The sequence below is a fragment of the Syngnathoides biaculeatus genome, chromosome 16 (genome assembly GCF_019802595.1).
Source record: "Syngnathoides biaculeatus isolate LvHL_M chromosome 16, ASM1980259v1, whole genome shotgun sequence".
Classification (NCBI taxonomy): domain Eukaryota; kingdom Metazoa; phylum Chordata; class Actinopteri; order Syngnathiformes; family Syngnathidae; genus Syngnathoides; species Syngnathoides biaculeatus.
The window spans coordinates 12,986,138-13,012,600 of NC_084655.1; the positions used below are offsets into that span (position 1 = coordinate 12,986,138).

General features: G+C 43.2%; 1 protein-coding gene across 1 annotated transcript; it reads right to left on the reverse strand.

The window, feature by feature from the left end:
* Positions 1 to 25,805, reverse strand: nherf1b (NHERF family PDZ scaffold protein 1b). Its single transcript, XM_061845835.1, has 6 exons — positions 24,719 to 25,805; positions 9,636 to 9,806; positions 7,092 to 7,245; positions 4,305 to 4,348; positions 1,941 to 2,045; positions 1 to 1,170 (listed from the first exon to the last, which is right to left on the reverse strand). Exons 1-6 carry the CDS (start codon positions 25,301 to 25,303, stop codon positions 1,033 to 1,035), a joined length of 1,197 nt encoding a protein of 398 aa, XP_061701819.1. The 5' UTR covers positions 25,304 to 25,805; the 3' UTR covers positions 1 to 1,032.
* Between the last annotated feature and the right edge of the window lie 658 nt (positions 25,806 to 26,463).

Below are 26,463 nucleotides of genomic sequence, written 5' to 3' on the forward strand. Positions count from 1 at the left end.
TCACAGATTTGTTTCATTTAAAAAAAAATTAATTTTGTGTGTCTGTTTTATTCTCAGACGAGCGGTCACAAGCCGCTGAATATTTTACGACAAGAGAAAATTATATTTGATATCTAGCCATGTAAATAAACATGACGTTGATAAGATGATGCTTTATTCCAACAGAGACTCGCCACTCACCGCTTGTACAACAACACACAAGTCCAACGTTCATTTGGAAAAGAAATCACAATACCGGGCAAAAGCGCACAATCTAGGGAAGCACAAACATTCTTTAAGACGTACGATCTCAAACTAAATAAAAATCACTAGAAATGGAAAAAAAAATCTCACAGGTTCCGTTTTGTTTTTTATGAGCAAATAAAAGCCCAAAAGTCTAAACTGAGTCATGCCAAACAGACTGAAAGATGAGAGGCTTTATTTAGCTCATCTGACTTCCATTTTGGAGTTGATCTCTATCAAAAATGTAAAAATATACATGATATATGATATATACATACATTTTATGAGAAGCCTCCTTTTAAAATCATTCCTTTTTAAAGCCATCAGTGCGTATTTTTACCAGTTATAAATCCATTCTTGAAGGACAGAAATGACATTCATCCTCGTTTATTTTTTAATATCTCATAAAACGACGATAACACGTAATTAGAAGTGCTGTTATTAGAAGCAAATATCTACACAAAAATTACTGTTAACAAGTGTACAGAAATCCATTTCAAGACGCGTGATCGGCTCCGAGAGATTATCTGATAAACTAATCGATACTGCGCGATAAACTGATTGTCAGGTGCGTGGCGGCAGGGACGCGCACATGTGCACACACATTCAACAGAGTCCAGTCGTCGTTCACGGTTAGTAGTACGTTACAATTCCATCATTTGCCCAATATCTTTTCATGAATAATAATGAAGAATAGAGCTTTCATAAAACGGGATTTTGCTTTCAAAAGGGTCTTTCTGATCGCTGCGACAATCACTGCAACGCAAATTGGTGTCGTTGTTGTAGTTGTGCGCTGGGCCATCTGAAGGCCTATAGGTTGCTGAACAGTTCATTTTTCTTGGTCCAGTCCATGGCCGGGGCTCTCTTATTGGAGCGTTTCTGATGGGCCCTCTCTTTGACCTGCTGCAGGCTCATGTTCAGAGCCGGGATGGCCTCCGGCACCACGCCCTGGAGACCACACAGACGCGTTGTTATTACCTCCATGTAAAGTGCACAGTTTAGGTCATCCCATGACCAACCTCGTGACTCAACACACTCAGAGAGTACAGTAGCGCTTGATTATTATTATTTTTTAAATAGATACAGCCGTCCATTGGTCGATTTTTTACAATTTTCTTTACTTTAACTTGTGAACAAAAATGTTGAGCAAATTCCAAAAAGAGGCTTGCAGCGTTATAACCGAGCCCAGCTGATTTTTCGTGTCAAAGTAAACAAAAAACATCTGCCAACATCCGCGTGTTAGCTAATGAGCAAAGTTAGCCTCGTTAGTTGGTGTCTGCAGGCCTCAAGCTGAGAAAGACACGCACCATCTGTTTGTTCATATAAAAACTTTGTGATCAGCTCATTATCTGATTTCCGCGATCTTCCTTTCTACCAAGTCTGTCCAGGCAGGGCCTCGGAACCTAACGACCGTAGACCCTAGCAAGACATCTGCTCAACTTGACTCATTCGCACTGGCGGGATTGCTAGCTACTGCCACCACTAGCGGCAAATATCCCTCACGCACTGAACTGCTGCTCCTGCATTAATAGTTATAAATGTATCTTTCACTTGTGCGGCCGTGCAAATGAACTCGCTCCAATGTGATTTTTGATTTGCGATACAAAGTTAAAGGAAAAATAAGTCGAGTGATAACTTGAAAACTTGGAAGTTGGGGCACTGCTAAGTCAAGGTACTGCTCTGTATGTCTTCACAACTGTAAATGTGCTGGGAAATACCTCAGGTGGGGTTGTCGGGGTTGTGATTGAGGCATTGGACGAGGCGTTGGACGGAGAAGGGCTGACTGACAGCTTGGAGTCCCTCTCAGCCCCCCTGCCGTTCACCTGGAAACACAAACGCTAATATTAAAATGACCATATCCATGACAACAATACAGTTGACTTCAGAAATCCATCCACCCATTTTCCTCAGTACATGTCGCCATTAAGCTTGTGGGTGAGCTGCACTGCTCGCCAGTCTGTTAGCTTAAAAGTTGAAGAAACTCATTTTCCATCAAAATTTGAGACAGATAACACCCCATGATGACAACATCAAAAACGTCTTTCATAAAACATCACATCTCTCCGGTTTCCTCCCACATCCCCAAAAACATCAATTGGACACTCTAAATTGCCCATAGGTGTGATTGTGAGTGCGGCTGTTTGTCTCCTAACCCAGCTGTCAACGGGGAGGAGGCGGGGCACCCCCTGAACTGGTTGCCAGACAATCGCAGGGCACATAGAGTCAAACAGCCGCACTTACAATCACACCTCGGGGCAAATTTAGAGTCTCCAATTAATGTTGTACGTTTGAAACTGGAAGTGCCCGGACGAAACCTACGCAGGCACAGGGAGAACATGCAAACTCCACACAGGCGGGTCTGGGATCGAACCCGGGACTTCAGAACTGTGAGGGCAACGCTTTCCAGCTTCACCTATGAAAGCGTCTGGCAAGCCCTGGTGAAGTACCACACCCCCCCCACAGGGAGGCAGCCTTGGGTCTGTAAAGGGGCTGTCAATGTTTGTGAAATGATTACTCTATAAAAACAATGATTTAAAAAAAAAAGACATAAAATATACAAGCACTAAAAATGAGTTTGTAAAAATGTGAGTATGGAGAGGGGTGGGTTCCATTTTAATTAGTGCAGGGGATGTGATTGAAACCACCTGCGTCCTTGAATTGGAATTCATTAGGAGAAAATGTCACTAATGATCAGAAAACAACAGCAACAACAAAAACACCCCGACATGTGTTTCCCGTGAGGATTTAATGTTCAAAAAGTCACATGTTTCCGTCCTTTTATGATACTCGTTAGCCCAAACGAGCTGATGTGCCGACCTGAGGACTTTGCATTGCCCTTGAAGAACAACACCCCACTTAATGGGAGCATGTAAAACCCATCAAGGTCCAGGAATTTTCAACCCAAACCACCAGCCAGCTAAAGGCTGCATAGTCCACCTGACAGCGTTCAGTTTTTTTTTTTTTGTTTTTTTTTTTTAAATCAGTGAGGGTTACATAACAAAAAGGGACCTTCAATGCTGCACAAGCGGTTCGGAACAGGAAGGCTCCGTTTTACATATTTGGTTCATTATGGTTGCTCACGAGCTCATTTCGTTTTCCATTCGCCTGCTGGAGAATGCCGACGATTCGCCAATATTTGTGCAGAATTTAACACTTGCACTTGATGCTCTCGTGCAAATTTGACATATGACTTTTTATTATCTATTTTCATGTCATGTTAATATTCACGTGTCGAAATAACAAAAATACAAATTAGAGTTCACATTTCACACACCAACTAATTTGGGTGCAATCTATTTCTTGGTTCAAGTGTTTTTACTGAATCACATTACAGAAGGTGCTTTAAATGTAAATGATATTTTAATTGTTTTACTATTTTAGAGCTGATTGGCTGGGAAAACGCGGCACGGTGGGGGAGCTGGTAAACCGTTGGCCTCACAGTTCTGAGGTCCCAGGTTCAATCCCAAACCCACCTGTGTGGAGTTTGCATGTTCTCCCCGTGCCTGGGTGAGTTTTCTCCGGGCACTCCAGTTTCCTCCCACATCCCAAAAACATGCAACATTAATTGGACACTCTAAATTGGTGTGATTGTGAGTGCGGCTGTTGTCTGTCTTCATGTGTCCTGCGATTGGCTGGCAACCAATTCAGGGTGTACCCCGCCTCCTGCCCGTCGTCAGCTGGGATAGGCTCTGGCACTCCCCGCGGCCCTCGTGAGGATAAGCGGCTAAGAAAATGGATGGATGGATGGGTGGATGGATGAGAAAAAAATCTATATTTCACAGCGCTTTGGAATGTTACCAATGGTTCATCTCCACTATTCTTGGCTGGTTAAAAAACAAACAAAAAAGTCATTTTTAATGGACCGCATGTAGGGTGGAGCCTCCTCTACTGTGCAGTGCACACTGAAGACAATCACAGGAAAGTATGTTCAGTCCAAGTGGAATTTGGTGATTAATAATTCCTCAGAACGCAACTTCTTTTGTCGTAGCAAAGTGAAGTAACTGCTGCCAAGCAATAATTTTTTTTTTGACGCTCCGCCCCAAAAAAGGAATGACATACTCCATCATGCAAGCAAGTCTTACCTTCTCTTCCGTTCCTCCGTTGACACCGGGCTCGGGTAGCGGACCTGCAGACAAGTCAACGGGGCAAACATCAGCTGAAGTGATATTTGGGATACTTTCACTTGAAATCGTGCACCTTAGAGCAGAGAGTGCCGCTCGCCTTCCGCACCACCACCAGCTACTCTATTACATTGCACATCATCTATTATTCACACGTGGTTCATATCCAACGGGATGTTCACTGTTTGCTTAGCTGCTGCTGCTCCATTGCTAACCTGAACCAAAGGCCTTCTAAACGGCAGACAACGACATTTCCTGCCAGGGAAATTCATGTATGATTGAAAACATCCAAGGTTCAAAACTCCATCTCGCGGCCATCCCTTACCTTCCATCCCCCGGGTCCCTTTATACAGCTTCTTATGTCGTATAATACAGGATAATAATTGCTAGTCCTTCAGTATTAATCTGTGCCTCGGGTCCTCCCTGCCAGTCATTGTGCGCGTGTGTGTGCAAGATGACATGTGTATGTGTGGCTTTGCTCAGAAAGAAAGCTCTCCATGTCCCAGCGCAACTCCAAGCTGAGAGGCCACTCAGAGTGGGCTCCTTGGAAACCAAACAAAAGTGCTGGCTGGCCGGTGTGTGCATGTGCATGTGTGTGTGTGCGTGTGTGTGTGTGTGTGAGGGCAACAGAGTGGAGAGTCAGCGTGGGCAGGTGTCCTCCGAGTAGGCAGTGTGCAAAAACAGCCGGTTACCTGGGAAACGCCTGACTAGAATATCTTCGCTGCAGGGCACTTGTAGTAATGAAAGACTGGGAGAGCGGCCATCATGGAAGCACTCCAGAAGTTTATGAAACGTTTGCCCGACACTTCGGCGGAGGCACTTTTGATCATTACTGAGCCCGTCACGCTCCACCACGCAACTCATCCTTGTACATATATGTACACTACAAGTACAGTCCAGTACAGTTTTTTACTTTCAGGGTGCGTGAGGGTAAAATGCAGTATCTCTTGAATAAATGTTTTCTTTATGAGTGTATTGCTTTCTTTTTCTCATGGGTTGCCATGCCAACAGCTGGCTGCACCATGACTACACGAGAAGTGTTTTGGAGCAGAGTTGCACTATTTGCACTCACACACAGACACACGCTTGCTCGAGTGTGATTTAGCGCCCCCTTGGGGTTTTGGCAGGTACAGCTCAACGGAATTTGACCCTAAAAAGTAGCTCGTCACCTTCTGACCTCTCTGGATGAGTGCAGTAATCCACCCAATTTCTGTACCACTTTATCCTCGGTAATATTCAACTTTATAAACTGAAAAAGTGCAATGTTGTCCAGGGAGGGAAGGTATTCCCAAACCACGGCCTCGTGTATTTTATTGTACAGTAGGGGTGCTCAATGCGTCGATCTCGGGACGGCATGCCAAAAAAAAAAAAAAAAAAAAAACGTCAGCCAATGTTCCCTCTAAACTGTGTCGCTGATGCAGTCCCTCCGCAGGTATTCTGCGTTGCGCACAAAAAAAAAAAAAAAATCCAATTCAGATTGAAAGTATTCAGTTTGTGGCATTTTGCAATGTAATGCAATGAGTGAGGGATGATTGGTTGTTACATCCAATGACACAATTTCACATACGTTCTGTTAAAAATTAAAAGAAGAAGCCACTGGTTTCTTTTAGGCAGCACACGGAACGTTATTTAACAACCGCTGCTCCGCCACACTCTCTTTTTCCTAGTTTACCTTACATCCCCCCACCCTGCTCTTAAAGACGTACATTTATAATTACAAATGTTACAGTACTTACGCAGCCCATCAATGTGTTTTATAATGACAGCGTCCACCACCGCTGCTTTAGTTCGCAGCACAGTCTGGGCAACGTAGAGCAAACACAAGCTACACATGCTGCTTATGTTTACTCTCGATAATAATGGAGAAAGTTAAAAAAGAAATGCTTTTGTTTTAAGATGCAATGACTGTCGGAGTATGAGAATAATCGAAGAAAAAGTGGCGTAACTGGACGAGATTTTCTCTTTTCCGAGTGGGAAAGGTCTGGTCTGAAGCAGGATGAGATGGTGTATAATTTTGAAATTCCACCTTGGCTCAGCCTGATCCAGGATGAAAGCGGAGAAAATACAGTGCACAAAAAAATTAAGTCTGTTTTTTAAATATAGGAGGCAACATAACATTAACCTTAAAACAGTTTGGGAGCATCATCATCTCTCCGCCGTAGCTCTTGAAAAGTAGATCTTGGGGTAAAAAAGTCTGGGCACACTGTTGTACAGTAAATTGTCGGTTACTAGAATTATCCATGGCAAATTTGTCGTGTCAAGCTAAATACCAATGACTTCTGGCGTTCAAAAATTCTCTGTCTAATGTGGCAAAACATAAAGTCAATATAAGGTAACATATTTTTCCCCCAGTTATCATTTTGCTGCCTCAGCACTTTTTGCTCAGTATGCTTATGCAGGAGTGCTGTCAGTAAAGCCCCGTTTATTCTGTCAGAATTTAACTTGCCCGGTGGCTTTTACGACAGTAGTACTTCATTAAACAAGCTATCACTGTGCTCTTTGTCTGTGTTTCTTGGCAGAAGAAGATGACAGAAATACAAGCTGGATGAAGAGACAGCATTTAGGAGCCACCAAGAGGCAAAGTAATGTTTTTTTTTTTTTTTTTTTTTTAGTGCCTACAGGGCGTCTCCTGACAATAAAGCAGCAGTGGAACATTAAAAGATAATTGCAGTCATTTGCTAACTTCTTAAAAAACTAACTGGCTTCGGAGTGAGGGTGCGATTTCATGCTTTGAGTGCGTCTTCTCACCGGTCAGGTGGTCAGATGTGGGGAGCACTCGGCACCTCTTGAAGAAGGCATCGGCGTCGGGGTCCACCACCAGCAGGCGGACCTCGTCCCCGCCGGCTTTAATGGCCGCCACGACCTCGGAGTGTGTTTTGCCCTCCACCGACACGCCATTCACCTGAGGAACACACACACACCACCCGACAGAAAATAAAAATATTTTCTTTGTTTCCCCGCACAGGATTTCTTTGTCAATATTATCAGTTTGTCTGCGAGAGGTCAGGAAATCCTGAGTCTGAACACAAATGCATGGACACGCATTCTTTCAAACACCGACTCGGGCAAACAAAAAAATACATCAAATATTACCATTTGAGTTTAGAGTGTGACGGAATTGATGTATAGACGGAACTTTCTACTCGGTGTGCCGGGAAGAAATCGCCATGAGAAAACATGTGAGAAATGTCTCAGAGAGTGTGTGTGGAATTACATCACAGGGTGGACCTGCTTGTCTAAGCCGGTCCCACAGAGGAAGCCGGACAATAGCAGCCCGGCCAGTAATAGCCGCAACAATGGCGGCGGGCTCCCCACAAAGCCCCGCTCCTCAGTGGGTGGTGAGGCCGTCTGGGGGCCCTTGGGGGGGAACTGGAAGCCCCTCAGCACTTTAATCCATTCAACCTCTCCGTCTTTGTGCATATTTTACACAGACTTTTTTTTTTTCCATTTTCATCTTATTTTGTTTACTTTCTGCACACACACGATTTCTCTGTGATCACAATTTCTGGACTTGGATGACGGATTAAAGGTTACTTCAAATGGCCTGTAAATAATAAATAAAATAAATGCAAGTATTATGGCTGCAGGAATTTGACTCTGGTGGAAATTACTAAGTATGAACAAATTGTAATTTTTGGGATTGGGATTATTTTCAATTTTAAGAGGTTCCTCTGCCTTCCTCTTTAGAATAATTGCTGTTTCTCTTTGGTATTTATTAGTTTGATCACAGGTTAGTCCGTTCATCAATTTTAAATTTCGCTTGTGTTTGGGTTGTGAACGGACTGGAGTCTATCTCAGCTGCCTTTTGGAAAACTGCAGAACACGTAAAGGTGGGGACAATCTCATTCACTCTTACACTTACATTCACACCTATGGACAATTCAGTCTTTAGTTTCTGCGATGTGGGAGGAAGCAAGAGCATCATGAGAAGCAACCACGCAAGCACATTGGAGGGGACAAGCGACACGCAAATTCCACAGAGGAAGCCAGAACCGAAATTCAAACCGGAGGAAAAACTAGGACTGCGATTCGCTTGGGACAGTTTTGGGGTGCACCGCGCCTTTGGGAAAAACTCAGCTGGGACAGGCTCCATTTCCGCCTAATCCTCATGGGAAGATGAGATCTTGAAAATTGATGGCTACGAGAAAATAGTGTTGTTCACTAGAATACAAAAGAAAGTCTTGCTTGATTGAATTAATTGCGCTTTGCCCAAGGGCACTCTGTCAGCACCCAACAATTACATTTCACGCAACCAGTCAATTTCCAGACTTTTCAAAGTGGTGGGGATTAAAAGTGGTCACGACTGCCTCCAGCCTCCGAGCCAAGTCCTGACAGTCGCGAGTAGTGGACTACCTCCCAGTACACTGGTGGTCATATCCCAAACGCTTTATGACGCTGACTATTCCATGGTTAGACAATTACGCTCCAAGGAATTTAAGACCCAGCAGAGCGGCTACGAGCTCACATTCGTCTTTAAGTAACACTCACAAAACGTTTAAACAAGACGAGACCACGTTGGTACCGGTAAGGGATTTAGGTTGCAACACCTAAATGATTAAAACCTCTGTTTTGTATAATATACAATACGTAAGTTTTGTAGTTTCTCCGCATGTGTGCAAGTCTGTAAACTTCTTATTTGTGTTCCTCACCCAAGTGGTTTTATTGCTGCGTTTGTTTGACGGCTTTTAACGGACATGTTGCGTGCCAGATATTCATCGCGGGATCTGAAATGACCCGGATGCAAAGCAATGAATTCAACTGAAAGGAGTCACGGTTGACTGGTTCCAGGGCCTCAGATCAAGCAGAGGCCCCACAATGTGACAGACAGATGATATGTCACCATCATTTTTTTGTTTGTTTCTGGCATTCCAAAGCTGTTCACAAGAGCAGGAAACATCCGTTGGCCTGCACCTCCTGCGCCGGTTCGATATTTGTTGTTCGCAGAGAGAATACATGCCCGTGAGTATTGTTGTGTTCTTTGTATATGTTGCTGTCCCGTGTGTTCAAAAATAAGTTGATAGAATGTTTAGAATAGATCTAATGTTGACAGTATGCTAACTTCAGTTAGCCTGTCTATGGAGTTTAGAAGTACATTTTAGCATTAACCAAGCACATTTGAATGATGTGAAATTATATGGTTTGGATAAACATTTTGGCGTTTAAATGTACAATGTTGAATTCTATTGTGTTTTATTTGTCAGTTTTATAGTAAAATTCATCTGGTAGTGACAAATGAAGAGCTAGAAATAAATGCTATATTCTAGATTTGTCTTTACGCTAGTCGGTCAGTACCTGGACTATCCTGTCTTTGGGCTGCAGGCCTGCTCTCTCTGCGGGGGAGTCTTCATCCACAGCTCTGATGTACTGGCCCGGCCTGGCCCGCTCGCTGTGCAAGTTGAAGCCGTATCCGTTTGCCTCTCGCCGGATCACACACAGACGTGGTCGCAGCTGGGGGCTCACCTCCTACGAGATGGCAAAGGAGAGAAAGCAGACATTTTGGATAAACTGCGTGTAGGCCAGACCTGATGAATTTGAAAATCCCCCCAACCATGGGTGGCTGCTCATGAAGAACAAGAGGTACAAAGATGATTGAGAGCTCCAGGGAATGATTAAGCATGAATATGATGCCCAGGTCAAACATGCAGGAGGTTGCCGCATGCTAATGTGCTCGGCATTGTGTTTGTAACAGTGCTCGGTAAAAGAAAACCGCGTGACGCCAGCCGCTTGCCGGGAAGGAAGCGGTTCGTGAATGAAAGTGCGTGATTGGAGGGACGTTTTGGGGAGGGGTAACCAAAGGGGCACTTGAGGAAGGGGCCCCTTCCGGCGTGTTCCTGGAGCTAACGAGGACAATGGATTCTGGGCGTTGACCTTCAGCCACCTTGTCTAGTCCAGTCCCCCTTCTGCGATGGCAGGATGCGTTATTGTCATGCAGGAAAAACCTCCTAAATCCCTGGACCTCCCTTCCGCTGCAGAGATGAAGTCCCTTTCTTTGTTTAGCTGAGAACGCTCTCATAGATAGTGAATGGAAGCGGTCAGAACATTGGACTAGTTACAGGAGTGACGGTGCACGGGAGAGTCGGGTCAGGATCACCTTTGCTGCTGTGACCCAGCCGCTGCCCTCTGCCAGGGAGAAAAAAAATGTACAGCCTGTAATTATATTGAAATGACTCATAACTCCTTAATAGAAAAACTGGCGAGAAGCACCGTGAGTCAACATTTTTTTTTTTTTGGTACAACTAAGCTCAACTGATCTTTACAGTGAAGAAAATAAGTATTTGAACACCCTGGTATATTACTCCCACTTAGAAATCATGGAGGGGTCTGAAATTCTCATTGTAGGTGCATGTCCACTGTGAGAGACAATCTAAAAAGAAAAATCCAGAAATTACAATGTATGATTTTTTAACGACTCATTCGTGTGATACAGCTGCAAATAAGTATTTGAACACCTGAGAAAACCAATGCTAATATTTGGTACAGTAGCCTTTGTTTGCAATTACAGATGTCAAACGTTTCCTGTAGTTGTTCACCAGGTTTGCACACACTTCAGGAGGGATTTTGTCCCACTCCTCCACACAGATCTTCTCGAGATCAAACAGGTTTCTGGGCTCTCGCTGAGAAACACAGAGTTTCAGCTCCTTCCAAAGATTTTCTATTGGGTTTAGGTCTAGGCCACGCCAGAACCTTGATATGCTTCTTACGGAGCCACTCCTTAGTTTTCCTGGCTGCGTGCTTTGGGTCATTGTCATGTTGAAAGACGCAGCCACGACCCATCTTCAATGCTCTGACCGAGGGAAAGACGTTGTTCCCCAAACTCTCACAATACATGGCCGCGGTCATCCTCTCCTTAATACAGTGCAGTCGTCCTGTCCCATGTGCAGAAAGCATGATGCTACCACCCCCATGCTTCACAGTAGGGATGGTGTTCTTTGGATGGAACTCAACTCATCAACTTATTTTCTTCACTGTATTAAGCTTACTTTATAGTTAGCCACTATTAGGGAAGGAAATAATAGTCAATTGTTTCGAATTAGATTTTTTTGTGTGTAGGAATTGATGTCATGTGACCGTGTCTTCAAGAAACTGAGGAAAAAGGGAGCGCACTATTTGACTAAAACCAGTGGAGGTACTGCTCACTATGATGAAGCCTTTCACTACTGTATCCTGCTCTAGGGAAAATCTGGTTTTAATATGACCCGGTGTAAAGTAACCATTGGCGCATAATAAAATCAAATAATAAAAATAAAAAAACGCAACTGTTTACTAAGACCAGCAATTCGTTCGCAGAGCCTGCCATCCCCTTTGAAAGCAGATTTGCAAATAAATCTCAAGTCCTAACCAAAGGACATTGAAGTCAAGAGTAATGCGAAAGAGCAGCAACGCGTTTTGTGCCGGTCAGATGTTCACCTGACAGGCGCTTTGGACTTTCAGCCGGCGGGTCAATCATTACACTAAAGTGATCTTCTGCGATTTGTCTTCGTATGCCTCGAGCGCAAACAGGGCTCTTAACGCAATCCAAAGTACACAGCACACAGGAAAGTGATGAAGCTCGCCTTTCTCCTATCTTTTTTTCGAGTTAATGTTCACTCTGACTGGGCTGAACCACCGCGTTTATCAGCCTTCTCGCCTTAATTATCTAGTACAGAAGATACGTCCGGTACAGTACCGACTGTTACTTGGAAAGTTAAGATATTCAGTTGATTAAAAGCTACTTTGTATTTTTTGTTTTTCCTTCACTGTGCAAAAAGGATAATGCTGTCAATGTACTGGAGGCCCAGTTCCTTGTGATCTCATGTCATCAGTGTGAAATCAAGCTACTGCTTCCATGACAAAAAACGTCATCAGTTATTTTGCAAATGAAGTGCCTTGAAGCGAAAGATGGACCGATACAAAATTTCTGCTATTTTCTGCCTGATTTTTTTCAACCATCTTGCCACACGTTTCGCTTAAATGTGTCCTGGAGCACAAAGCATTTAAGTTAAGTTGTATCTATCTCTGAACACATGGGGGCGCTATATAAAAAAAGGGTGCATAGATAAGATACAAAGAAGTACAACATAAAGTGAGTAAAAAGAGACAGAAGATGAAAAAAATAAGTCAAAGATATGACATACAGTATGACTGTATTGCGGACCAAGCAGGGCAGTGGATGACGCTTTAAAATTCCACCATCATCACCTCCCGACCCCAAGCAGACCATAATATGCAGTCGGCTAGAAGTGTTGTCACCAGTGTTTGAAGTAGCTCCACTCAGCTGACATGACTTTTATCCAGAAAGTATGTGTCAGGCTGGTTAAGGGGTGTCTGTGTGTAATTCCGGGGCATTTTTATGAGCGTTGGACAGAGATAGAGTTTGTGTACCGATTCCATACTAGTATGGTTCCACGTCCGTTGAAGAAACTGGGATTAAAAAAATAAAAATCAGACATGGTGTCAATTAGGACGGTTAGCGTGAGAGTGGAACGCTGAAAGAAAGTTCCAATGAATGGACTTTGCTGAACACACAAAAGCCTCGAAGGTGACTCAGAAGGACACCCTGACGTGGTTCTGTTGCTCGTTGGCCTTTTTGTAATCTTTATTGAGGTCCTCATTGCAGGTGCAGCGCAACAACCTGATAAACGCAGCAATGTTGTTCACATGTACCGGATGTGGTAAAGCAGAGTACTGGGGGGGTTTACTGCTGATTACTAAACTTTAAAAGACAATCAAGTCATTTAGTTTAAATGGCTTCAAAATCAATGGCATATATTGAAGTTTTTCATTGTGTAAAATGGCATTGTTTCAAGATGAACTACCTCTCAGTGACAAAAACTTTCCCTCTGACGAGGGAAGTGCTACACAGGAACTGTTGACACATCTTCCCTCTGCCTCCGACCAACATCCTGACATCAAAGACGAACCTGAACACAAATCCTCTAAAAAAAAAAAAAAACATGCCCACGCAGACCTCGTCGCATTGGTAAGAAGTGTTTGTGAGAGGAGAGGTACTGCATGTGAAAAACAAATACAAATGGAGCATTGACAAAGAAATTATATTGTAGTATGTTTCTATGTTCTGAAGGTAAACAATGATGAAATCAGGACAAGGAACTGAATCTGAAACATACTGGACCTGTAAACAAGCTGACCGATGGGAAAGGAAACTCAACGTGTCCTGACTGGGATCAGACAACATCTGGGGGGGTGGACAAGTAATCCAATTAAGGCTGCAACGAACGAGTATTTTCCTAATCGGCTTCTAATCAAAGGAGGGCACATTTTCACTGTCCTCTGCCAGTTTGTTTGTTACTAGGAGGCAAAAAAAAGTACCATAAATGATGCTCAAGGAAAATAACGTGTGCAATGTCAAGAATCACGCTCAACTTGACGAGCTCGCTGCTGCAGCAGGCCTTAGAAATCCTTACATTCAATTCATAACACACAATTTAATTGCAATACATTTGCAATACCTCCTTCCGCACAAGTCATTCGTCAGGCAGAATGAGCAGTTTTTGCCACTTTTATCAAAGTTGAGAGTGTTCCACTTTATATGATGAATGACACGAGATGAAGTCAATCATATTTAACTTCATACAACATCTTTTGGGCAATGTGCGGCAGACTGCTTGATCCCATCTGTTATGTTCTTGTCTTTTCAGTCTCAGTACTACTCGTATTATTTATCCTAAAAGTCTAAGAAACAATGACAGGAAAAAGAACATAAAGCTGTATGCTATCGGGGGGGGGGGGTGATGCTAGTTAATCTGTGTGTTTTCAGGAAGATTGACACCTGGACGCAAACTATGACGTATTGTGGGCTCCACAATGCAGTGCGCAGTAGCATGTAAACAGGATTAAGAAGTCTCTTTTGTCTTTTCCCTGTATATTCTTGAAGGTTAATATTTCGATTTCTGTGTAATGAAAACATGCGTATGGACACTGTGTAAATTGTACCGTGTAACTTTTATTTTTTCCATTCAGAACTGACCAGAAAGTGCATTTTCCCGTCGTTCATTTGTAGCTGGAAGTCATATTGTAATCATTGGCTAACAGTTAACATCAGGAAATTCTTCTTCTTTTTCTTTCGGCTTAGCAGTGGAGTGCATAGATCTCGTTTGCATAACAGGACCGGATTTAATATTATATAATAGTTAAATCAGGAAATATAAGATTAAATCTGTTCCTGTTATGTAGACGAGATCTATGCGCTCCGGTACTACAAAATCTGTATCTTTTAGAATGATAACAATACTATGAGTGGCCACATAGTATCCAAATTAAGTAACCAGAATACTAGAAACGACTCTTAACATGATGCAATATAGATTTGTGTTTTTACACAGCGCTTGTATACAATCGGGGATTGTGAGGGTGTACCTAATGAAGCACAAGCGCATCCTCGAGCAGAGTGTGTGTACTTTGAAGATCCGCTTCTGCAAAACTTTGGCATGAAAAAGCGGAAAAGTTGTGCTGAATACCAATCATTCCAAAACAATGCCAAGCCTCATTTTATATTCCCCAAACACAAGCGAATCACAAGATGGCCTCTTCGAATCAGACGGTGCATTGAGTCACTCCTGGAAGAATCAAATTAGTACTGTTAATACTATGTCAATACTATTTCTGCATTAATATTCTAGTGGACTACTCGTTCTACTCGCGCAACTGCAGCCATGCTGTGCACCCAACGTGAAGCATCAACGGCTGCAAGCTTCTTCCCGTCATGCGCAACCCTGGTCAGAACAAGATGAGTGCAAATGTCCAAGTGGAGCTTGTTTTTCCAATTATTAATAGGATCAATTGGGCTCCTCCTGTGCAAGCGTCTGCTCCGGTACGCCGCGCTGACAGTGAAGCTGTCATGCTCAGCTGGTCGCTCTTTCAAGTCACTCGTTCTCCTCTCGTTCCCACCCCCGCCGTTGTGAGGGGGCGATCCTCCCGCACGTTTGGCCCCTTTGATCGGTATCAAGAGCAACGGCACAGCGACGGTTACTCGGTGACATGACAAATGGGGCGTCCCGGCCGCCCTCGTGATTGTCATGTGTCGTTTTTGCATTGTGTCTAAATCTTTGATGGCCTCCCCATTGCGATCTTGGTCCCTTTTCATCCAAAACACTGTAGGTTTTTATGCCCTTGAGTGCATGTCGCGGACCACTCTCGCAGGCGGCACGGCGGTGTTGGATTTCAACCAGGACGCATTGGACCGGCTGCGAGGCAGGCAGAGGAGGGCCAAACAAAGCAAACTACTGTCCCCCCGACTTCCATTCCTGGATGGGACAAATGCAACAAAAGAGCCCAAAGCAGTATTCTCAAGAGGGTTCCCATTACAATACTCACAAAAGCCCTGAAAATAGTCTCTAAAGACTGATAAGATAAAATAGGGAGATATTGATTAACACGCAGCGGGGCTATCGAGGAGATCCGCTCACAGGTTCTGCCCTTTGTCTCAGGTCTGCAGCACGGTCTTGTTTTCTTTTAACACATCTAGATGACCTCCCGCTGACTGATAGCTCAGTGCTATCAAACAGCAAGTTTTATCTCCTCAGCCATTCTTCCTGTCCTCAATCCTCCACCCCTGCTGAGCGGACCCCCCCAAAAGTTCCTCTCATGCCTTCAAGCTCACAAACACAACTCATAGATTCATGTGAGAGAGTCCAGAACAATTAGGGGACAAGTGCATGGGTTGGTAGAAGAACACAGGCATGATTAAGAGGGTTATGGTACAATTACTCCTATTGGGATTTCTTTTTTTTCTTTTTTTTTTTTTTTTGGGGGGGGGTAAAAGAAAAGTTGGCAAAGAGCCGTACACAATTGTAAAACATCCCACATGGAACGTACGTACATTATTGGGTGAGGGACAGGAACTTTAACTGCCCTGTGACCTAGCGCCAAGCTACTCTGAAAACAAGTGTACAGAAAGTGATTAGAAGAGAACGGCAGAGGTTAATAGGAGAAAGATTAATAAGAGTCTGGGGAGATTTATAAAGCTTTAAAATACGTAATAACAAAAAAGATGTGGTTGCTACTTCACGGCTTTCACCTCTTGTGTTGGTGGATTACAATCTAACCCCTGCGATAAACGAGGGATTAATTTATTGCTGTAAAATGTAGTGTATTGCACGATGAGGATTGAGGAGGACAAGTAGGGGTGAGTCTATTTCAGGGTGAGCGGCAAGTCATTTCCCCCTCCGCCCCCGGCAGGGCGCGGCCCTCCCGCTTATTGTCCGGCCCGGGGTGGTGAACCTTTAGAAGAATGGAATGTAGCATTGTGGACTCTTGCGCCGATAGGGACAAAAATCACCATTGCCAAAAAACACACCCGCCCACTTTCACACACATGGACCCAAGGTCCGGGTTTCAAGCCCAGACCGGGACTCGTGACAGTGGGGCTGTTGTCTGAATTAGCATCACGAATATGTATTTGTCACAGAGAATTGTAATTTGCATATGTGACAATATGAAACCAACTCTTTGCATGACTTCATGCTATTCTTTTCATGAACAAACCAATCAAGCGCTCGCTTTATATAAGTCACAACCATTATTTTTCATCACGGTGCATCCAGCCATTTTGTGACATTTGCAAAGCTGCAGTTCTTTACATAAACGCTCACATTCGAAAGGTCAACCTCACAATTTACTCGCACAAGTAGACCACAGTTTCCATGTGTTTCACAGTTTCCATGTGTTTGAGTGCTATATAACAAAATAAGCAGCACATATACTGTGCACGCTCCCAACAATCGTTCCTCATCAGTGTTTTTCAACAGCTCAATTTCCTCCGCAGGAAAAAAAAAAGCAGTTTATTTAGAAGGCTAAAATGACTATTTGGTTCATCCCGACGTCAAGGTTTATACAACGTTGTAGTTGCTGGGTCAATTTCAACTGTTATTCAACCGCACTAAAGGATTATTGTTCTTTCCTAATGACCTTTCTCAGTTCTCTTGCATATCTCTAAGCCTATCGTACCGACTCCGCAGAGGGAACCCGCCTCTTACAGGCTTTAACAATGAAATATTAAATACCGCACGTGAACGTGACTTTGGTCAGTTACCAGGTTTTGTAGCTCGTTGGATCTTTGTTAGTGCCTCGCAGAGATGCACACTATGTTGAGTCCACTTTGAAAGCCCACTCAAGTAACCTTTGCACCGCACTGCCGTTGATTTGGGTTTTGTGTAGGTGAGATGGCAAAAGCTGCATCACAGGGCTTATTTTGTATTATTCCATTTCTGTTATTTTTGTGGCGCACGTGGCTAGCACGTCTGCCTCACAGTCAAAAGGATCAGGGTTCGGATCTCGACCCGAGCCTCGACTGTCGACAGCTGCGGAAAAAAAACAATACATAGATTCAAGATGCACCCATAGCCCAAAATAGAAACAAAATAGTAATCATCTGAAGCACAACGGGATCAAATTGTGACGTATGAAAAGAGTCCCGCTGCTACGTAACAGAATCAGAGCAACACCAAAATTGTGTGGCACGTTTTTTTCTCTGAGAGTCAAACTGTTGTGTTACCTCCTTGAAATAGCTCTTTTTTTTTTTTAAATATGGCAGGACGGGGAAATTTATAAATGGCTTACTGCATATTCAATGCTATAACATCCTTTGGCTGACTTGTCATTTCTTCTGTAAGGCGGCAACAATCAACAAGGACGATAGAGACGGAAAGGGTGAAGTCACAAAAAGTCACTCGTGCCACGCACAGTACGCCGCAATCGTGTGAACACGCAAGACCTTTCAACATGTACTCTGTGATAAAAGACAGGCAGCACCGAGTCAATCACAAAGCATATTTGATCCTGTACACACACACTCAACAACGTAACAATAGTAAGATGTGTACAATACCTGCTTCAGTAATACACAAACTAACAAACACACCATCAGCTGGATTTTCTGTTTACTTTGAACCTTGACTAATATTTAACTTGTCGATATCTATATCTCTTAGCTTTTATTGTTTTATGTTTTGTGTCATTGCAGTTACTGCATTATCTCAGGCACAAAAAAAAAAAAACAACTACACTATCGGCAAAATGCTCTAAGCCACTGGGCTAAAGTGCTCACTTCATTGGACCTTATGTAAGATGCCATAAAAATGTACATCATCCTTGTAACGCCACAGTAGCAAATATTTAATACCTTTTTAGGAGTCATATATAAGACATTGTAAATATAGGGATGTAGGTGTGTGTGTGTATATATATATATATATATATATAATATATATATATATATATATATATATATATATATGGTTATAGCACACCTGAACATTACACCTATACAGGAAGTGAGAAGTGGAAAAAATGTCACTGATTGCACAGTATTATCACTATCTATCTATCTATCTATCTATCTATCTATCTATATCTATCTATCTATCTATCTATCTATCTATCTATCTATCTATCTATCTATCTATCTATCTATCTATCTATCTATCTATCTCTCTCTCTCTCTCTCTCTCTCTCTCTCTCTCTCTCTCTCTCTCTCTCTCTATCTATCTATCTATCTATCTATCTATCTATCTATCTATCTATCTATCTATCTATCTATCATACTTTCTTAATGCACCAAACAGTCTCTCTTTTCTTAAGAGGACAATCAAGAAGACAAGGTGGAGTAAAACCTTCCACCAGTAACAATGACAGGAAACCAGCACAAATGTCCCCGGAAGACTCTGTCACTCCCACACAGCCGCCGAAAGTCTCAACAAAGTATCTCGGCTCTGGAGTTAACTGTAGTTGCTTCGAAGCTGCAGAACGTGACAAATGATTATCAGAGCTCGGACTTTTTGCTCTCCCAGTGTGCAGTTTGGCGGAAAGTGAACAGTTCTTCATTAACAGATGACGCATTTGCTTTAAGCTGTTAATTGATACTCCCAGTTGAGGTTTAGAGTAAACGAACACTAAAAAAAAGAGAATTACTGTAATTTCCGGCCTACAAGCTGCGGCTTTTTTCACACGCTTTCAACTCTGCGGTTTATCCGGTGATGCAGCTAATTTGTGCATTTTCTCTAACGGCCGCAAGGGGGCAATCGAGCGGAAAAAGGTGAGAATGAGACCGATGGAATATATGTGCCGAGGAAGTGACTTTTACCGGGCCAGTTAGCGCTATGCTAGGGTGTTGCTGCGGTGTTACAGGCGTGTCTCAGTGATATTTACCAGTAAGTTTTATTTTAACCGGCCCTGTTAGCATTAGTGCGAGCTAGCCATCGCTAGATTTAGTCCTAGTTTTAAACTCTTTCTGTTTACCGTCTTTCTTTGTAAATATCTCGTGTTTCAATGTGGGCGCTTGCGGCTTTTACACAGCTGCTGCGTATGTATGTACCAAATGGTATATACTTTACAAATGTACTCAGTGAGGCTTATTACCAGGTGCGCTCTGTAGGCCGGGAATTACGGTACTCATTGCATGTTTGAGCAAACACATCGCTTCAGCTTACAAACATCCGCTAGCATAATACTAACACATAACGTAGACAAGCTAATCAACAGCATTAATGTTGCAGTATAAACTATTGAATAAAACATACTTGAACACAAATGGCGCCACAACGTACACTGAAAGATGATATTAAGATGGTAATCAGGGCATATCACTACAGCTTTGTCAAAGCCTTCTTTGTGTCTTTTTATCAAATGCGATATCTGTAGGATTATTCTGTCTGCTGTATATTTAAGTGCCATGCCATGTGCAATAAATGTTTGTTTTGAACAAACAGTGCATCCCTCATAATCATGACCACATATTCTTTTCCAATATCTTTGTTAAAACAGAGATTGATAGTTAATGGGTTTGTACTAACTCCTAATATAGTTTCTTGCACATTTACTAATATATCATGACAAAAGTGTGCTGCTGCTCGCAACTAAAGACAACATTTTCTCCCAAACAAAGAAACAGGAGATTCTGCACTTGTGCGTGGCTGGCTTATGTTTTTTTTTTGACTACACACTGCTTGTTGCTGTATTTACTCTTAACACAATGCAAAAATTAATCTTGGCCAGCAAGCCAAAGGAACGTCACAAGTCGTGTGACGAGCGTTTGAACTACCTTTTGGATTTTCGTCATATTTTCACCTTTTTGAGAGTGAGCCCATACGAAGTCTGTACAAAGGTACTTGGCGACCAAATTGTTTGTCAAGGTGCCAGAATGGCAAACTGGACTCAGAGAATTTTGTACCCCCATGTTGCAATCAGACTGTATTTCTACTATAGCTCAGCAGCCAAGGATTTTCTCCCAACATCCTGTCTGACATTCCAACGACTGAACGCCACGGTCCAACCAGGTTGACACACGCACACGTACAATCGCATACGCAAACTGCCGGTTTCGCTGCCACCCTGAGGTCGAATCACCGCCTGGTCTTTGAAGCAACACAAAAGCGCTTTCGAAGAGCACCACCCTCTCCGGAAGCCGGGGAGAATCTGACAAGGTTGCCATGGCTACGTGGATGCACTGGCACCCGCGTGAGGAGCGTATTTATGTGATTTATGATGAACATGCTGTAGATGAAAGTGAGGAATTGAGATTGCGCATGAGGGCGTGTGATAAATGACGGTCACCACGCTGGGGGTTCATGCCCTCTACGCACCCCCAAAAATACCAAGAGGCTCTGTTGTCGTTGGTAAACAAAGCACAAAAATACACCATTGTCTCCAAAGGTCGTTTTGTTGTTTGCTTACCAGGTGCTAATGCTACTATAAGAAGCAATATTGCTTTTCAGTTATAACTACAGATCCAATTTAAAGTACAACCTCGGGTCTTGACCACAATCTGTTCCAGAAGGCAGTTTGAGAAGCGATTTGTTCAAAGACCGTAAGATCGATTTTTCCCACGTCTGCGTACAGAGGCTGCGTTATACACTATAACAACGCGCGTCGTGGATCAGCTGGTCGGGCCGCGCGCGTTATGTTATTTCCGGGTTTTTTCGCAGTGCGTTCCAATTCACAATAACAACGCCCGGGTTTTGTCGCAGGCGTTTGAGTACCGATTTTCATTTGAAAACAGAAGCAAAAAAATCGACTGATTTGTTCGAGAAGGGAGATGTTCAAGAACCGAGTATTCAATGTACTTTGTAATTTGAATACTAAATTTTGAACACACCAAGACATTTTGGGGAAAGTATTGGCGTTTTTTGCTTGATACGCTGCGGCGACCCCGAAAGGGACAAGCCGAAAGAAACACACGAAATAGGCCTAAAATGTATGTCCACTAAAAGTTGTCTGTATAGGTTCTCAGTTACGCAGGTCAGGATTACAAGTCCAAACTATTTCTGTTTGCTTTTTGCGTGTTTGATTCAGATCACAATCAGCGCAGAGAAAAGTAAATGATGTAAGTTTCCTTTAGTAAGATTGCATAAAGGAAAAAGTACAATCATGAAGTCCAAGAGCGGTTCAGCATCCAAAATGCAGAGTGGAGCACAGATGTTCCGCCGTGGACCCAGACGCGTCTCGTCTCGTTCTCCCGAAACGAGCCCCGATGCTTTTTCGCTCACAGCCCCCACGCGTGCACGCAGACAGACGAGGCGTGGGAACCGGAGAAATAAAAGCAGCCACAGCAACAAGTGGGGGAAGAATTTGGCCATACAAACAAAGATTTAGAGCCTCCAAAATTTCATTTAGTGCGGTTTAAGGAGATTAAGTGGATAATAAGTGTGTCCTGCTCTTGAGGTTTGTTTGTCACTGTAAAATATTTGTCTCGGTTTCTCTTTGTACATCTGTTCATCAATTTTCTACACACCACTCGACGTCATTGAAGTCATGGAATAAATCATCCTTCCAAAATATTTCAGAGGAGGAGTTTGATGGGCCCTCGTTGTGTTTTCATGACTCGAAGCGCATTGTTTGTCCCATCTGAAACCCTCCGCAGCAAATGTCCGGCCCGCAACACGTGGGTGCAGCTCGCTACGTTAGCGACACAGAGGATCTATTCTCCACATCGCTCTCAGTGCTTAATCTCATTTGCAGGGTTCACTCGAAAATGTCACCTGAGGCTTTTCCATCTCTGCTCTGCCAGCTTCAGTTTTTTATGTACGCACTGTTGCCAAACCATTAGGGACACCTGGGCTGTATGGCAGGTCACAAATTTAGATAGTAAGGTACAGTTTTCATCGTTTAACAAGATATTTATTATTGTGGTCACACTAAACACCAACCTTTTTGAAACAAATGTGAAGTGCTACCAATTTAATACACGCGTGTTAAATGATAAATTGGCTCACGTGTATTGATAGGAGATGGTATTAATCTGTGTAAAGGCATAAATAATGTTAATGATTTTGCAATACTCTCAGTGATTATGTTTTAATAAGTTACGATGCAGATAAACATCAGTCTGCAACAGTCTAGTTCTATAAATCGCTTTGTTTTTATATTTGCAAATGATCACTTCTACTGCTTTACTAAGAAATCACAATGTCCAATCTTAGGTGAGTTATTTTTAGAATAGGTCAAAGGGTGACTCATGTGGACCTTGCGGTCTATCGCCTGCCTGCGGCGACCATGTTGTGACGTCTCGTGTGGAGACTCTGCAAACATTTTATACAGTTATGACATCCATACCAGTCAAATGATTGTAGTGAGTGTTATTAATATGTACAGTAGGTTTTAATATAACGAAAGTTGGTTAGCTTGTAACATGAGGTTAGCACGGTTTTCTCTGGGTATTCCAGCTTCCTGCCAATATTCCAAAAACATGCGTGTAGGTTCATTGGAGACGATGAGTTGTCCAAAGAGTGCCCTGCGATGAGCTGGTGACCACTCCTGGGTGTACCCCGCCCCTTTCCCAAAGGCAGATGGGATACGCTCATGCTCACCGGTGACCTTAATGAGGAATATGGGCTATTGAAAATGGATGAACTGGTGGTAAATTTGTTGGACTACATTACAGGTCAATTTCAATTTTGAGAAGCATTAATTAACATAATAATAAGATAAAAGATAATTGCTGTTAGTAAATACCTGGACTCACCATCTTTAAAAAAAAAAAACAAAGAACAAGTGCGAAACATTGATGTTCTGATAGATTCCGATCTGACTTTTAATATTCATGTGCAATAAATTACTAAAGCTTCCTTTTATTAAATGAAGAACATATCCAGAGCAGACTGGGCGAAGCTCATCCATGCTTTTATCTCAAGTAGACTTGACTATTGTAATGGTCTACTGACTAGACTCCCCAAAGGGAGCATTGCTGCAGCGAGGTGACGTCAGCCCCAAGAGCAAATACTTTTAAATCCATGTTAAAAACTCTTTTTTTTGTCATGCTTTTCAAAGCATTTCTATCTTGAAATGATATATCTTGCACTATATGCTTTTTAAATTGTACTTTATTTTCTCTGTTTTAAATGTTTTATTTCTTTGTTTTTAAATGCTTTTGATCGTGTAAGGCACAGTGAGCTACCTTGTGTATAAAATGTGCTCCACAAACAAATTTTCTTTGCTTTCCTATTCCTGCTTCCTCTCCCATTTAAAAAAAAAACATGAATGTTAAGTTCATTAAAGTCGAAATGGTCTAAGCAGCTTTTTTTCTGCTGAACTATGCAAAATGCAATGATACACTTCTAATCATGTCAAGTCATGTCTTCAAATTGGCAAAAATCAGGCAGCGTTCATCTGAGATGACACGCTGTGGTGACCCCAAACAGGACAAGTCGACTGAAAAGTAGTAGTAGACACTAACTAAAAATAGTCACATTAACGACAAAACAGGAAATGTTAAGTGCTGTTAAACAATAATAGAAAAATGTCAGCAATGTGTAACAGACAACTAGAATTATACAAAAATATTGCATCCAGGAATTCCCGAGTGTTGATTTTAAGTGTGAAGAGACTTAAGCAATGAGACTTGAGAAGTTGCTCGGTGGAATGGACTGAGAGGTTACTCGATGACACATTGAAGTCATGGTTTCATAAAAAAAAAAAACGTAAACAAAACATATAAATGACAGCTGAAAATGCCACAAATTCAATCAAATACTAGTAACAAACAAAATACAAAAATTATCATCATTATTACTGCAATGATTCAACATTGCATGCCGCAGTGCATTTTTTTTCATTGCCACTGGATATTTGTGTTTGATTATTTTTGTATAATTTTTAGTAATTTCATTGTGTTCCATACCAAATGTGCATTTTATGAACACATGGAAAATATATTGGAAAATGGATTTTGAAAAATGGATATACCAGTGTGCGTATGTATGGGGGACCAAAAATGAAGACATTTTATTCATCATTTTTTTTTTTAATTATTTTCAATTTTTTTTTTTTTTTTTTTCCAGGGCCAACCATCAAAAGTATTGTCAAAAAAAGTGCGATTTTGTGCGAGATTCCATGAGAATGATCGTGCAGGTACGGTAGCAGATGAAGTGCCCGAAGCCACCCACCTTGTCCGAATCGACGCTCAACTTCCTCTCGACGTCCCGGAGAATTTCTCCGTTCCTGGCAGGTACGGGCGTGCTCCCCCTGGACCCCCGACCTCGCTCCTCCTCCTCCTCCTCCTCCTCCTCCGCCGCCTCCGCCTCGACCCCCTCGGCTCGCCGCTCAACCCCACTTTCCGAGTCGCGGACCTCCGCCTCCTCCTCTCCGCTTCTGTGCTTCTGTGGCTCCTCTTCATGGTCGAAGGGTAAAGGGATCCCGTCGCTGACGTACTCCTTCAAACACTTGATGTTGTGTTTCTTCAGCAGCTGCTCCGTGTCCGGGTCCACCACGACGAGCTCCAGGCGGCCCGAAGTGGCTCTTATCCGGCCCACGACTTGTTGGTGGCTCTCGTTCTCCACGTCTTCCCCGTTGACGAAGACCAGGCGGTCCCCGGCGCGGAGCCCCGACGATTCAGCCGGGCTGTCGGGCTCCACCAGCCGGATGAACTGACCGGTCTTGCCCTTCTCGCCGTGGAGGTGGAAGCCGTAGCCGTTGTCGCCTTTGTCCAGCGTGCAGAGCCGGGGCCGCAAGTACTGGCTTTTACTCGGCATGGTCGGGGCTGCGGCTCAACCTGTTGCTCGATCGCCGTGGAAAAGACTCGAACGGTGGACCGGGAGGGATGCAGGAGCGTCGGGCGGAGAAGTGCGAAACCTCCGAACGAAGAGCCGAGCGCGCTTTTCACTTCTCGCCGAGCGACGGGTTCAAAGTCTGAGTGACTGACTGGGGCTGTGGTCCTCTGCGTGACCCGCGTGCGGCGCGGAGCGAAGGTCCCGGTCCAAAAGCTCCGTCAGCAGACTCCCCACGGCGCAAGTAGAAAGTCCACTCAGGAAGAGGGAGGTGCGTTCACGGACCAGCCCAGCTGGCCTCTTCATGCAAAGCAGTCGGGGAAAGAAAACCGGTCAGCGGTGACTTGGTTAGGAACACTTCTTGCACGACGCAATCGGATCAGATAACTAATAATGTTCGTTTTGACTTTGTATAGTAGCCTCGAAACCAAAATTTAAAAATATGGTATTACAAATAAATAAAAAAAAAGTGGAGGGAAGCATTGCATTTGACAGCACTACAAGCAATTAATAAACAGTATAATAATGTAGAACAATGTCAAAAACAGCAATATTATCTTTGCTGCGTGTCTTCTTAACTTCTTTTTTTAACTTTTTGTCACTCAAACTGGATTTTATAGATTGAATGTTGAAGTGAACAGGTTGGATAGGATTAGAAATGAGGTCATTAGAGGGACAGACAAAGTTGGATGTTTTGGAGACAAGAATAGAGAGAGGAGCAGACTTCGATGGTTTGGACGTGTCCAGAGCGCAGAGGGTCAGTAAATTGGTAGAAGGGTGCTTGAGGATGGAGCTGCCAGGCAAAAGAGCGAGAGGAAGTCCAAAGAAAAGGTTGATGGATGTTGTGAGGGAGGACATGAGGACAGTGGGTGTTAGAGAGGAGGATGCACGAGATAGGCTTAGATGGAAAAAGATGACACCTGTGGCGAGCCCTAACGGGACAAGCCGAAAGAAAAAGAAGAAGATCGTTGGATAGAAATATGAATGTTTCACCAACTAAGCTGCTGAGGCCTCTCCAGGGTGGCTGAATGAAAACATTTGAAGAGCAGGAAACTCCACGCTGAAAAAGGGGAGACACGTACAGACAAGCACTCTTAACCTCCAAGGTGGGAATATAAAGCTGTTGGAGAATCAGCACCGATAAG

Bases quoted from the DNA above. Each gene is read 5' to 3' on its own strand.
- nherf1b (XM_061845835.1), bottom strand. From the start codon at position 25,303: ATGCCGAGTAAAAGCCAGTACTTGCGGCCCCGGCTCTGCACGCTGGAC. The intron at 9,807-24,718 runs GTGGGTGGCTTC...GCCATCTCGTAG, and splicing joins TGAGCGTCGATTCGGACAAG to GAGGTGAGCCCCCAGCTGCG. The intron at 4,349-7,091 runs GTGAGAAGACGC...ACTTGTCTGCAG, and splicing joins CACATCTGACCACCTGACCG to GTCCGCTACCCGAGCCCGGT.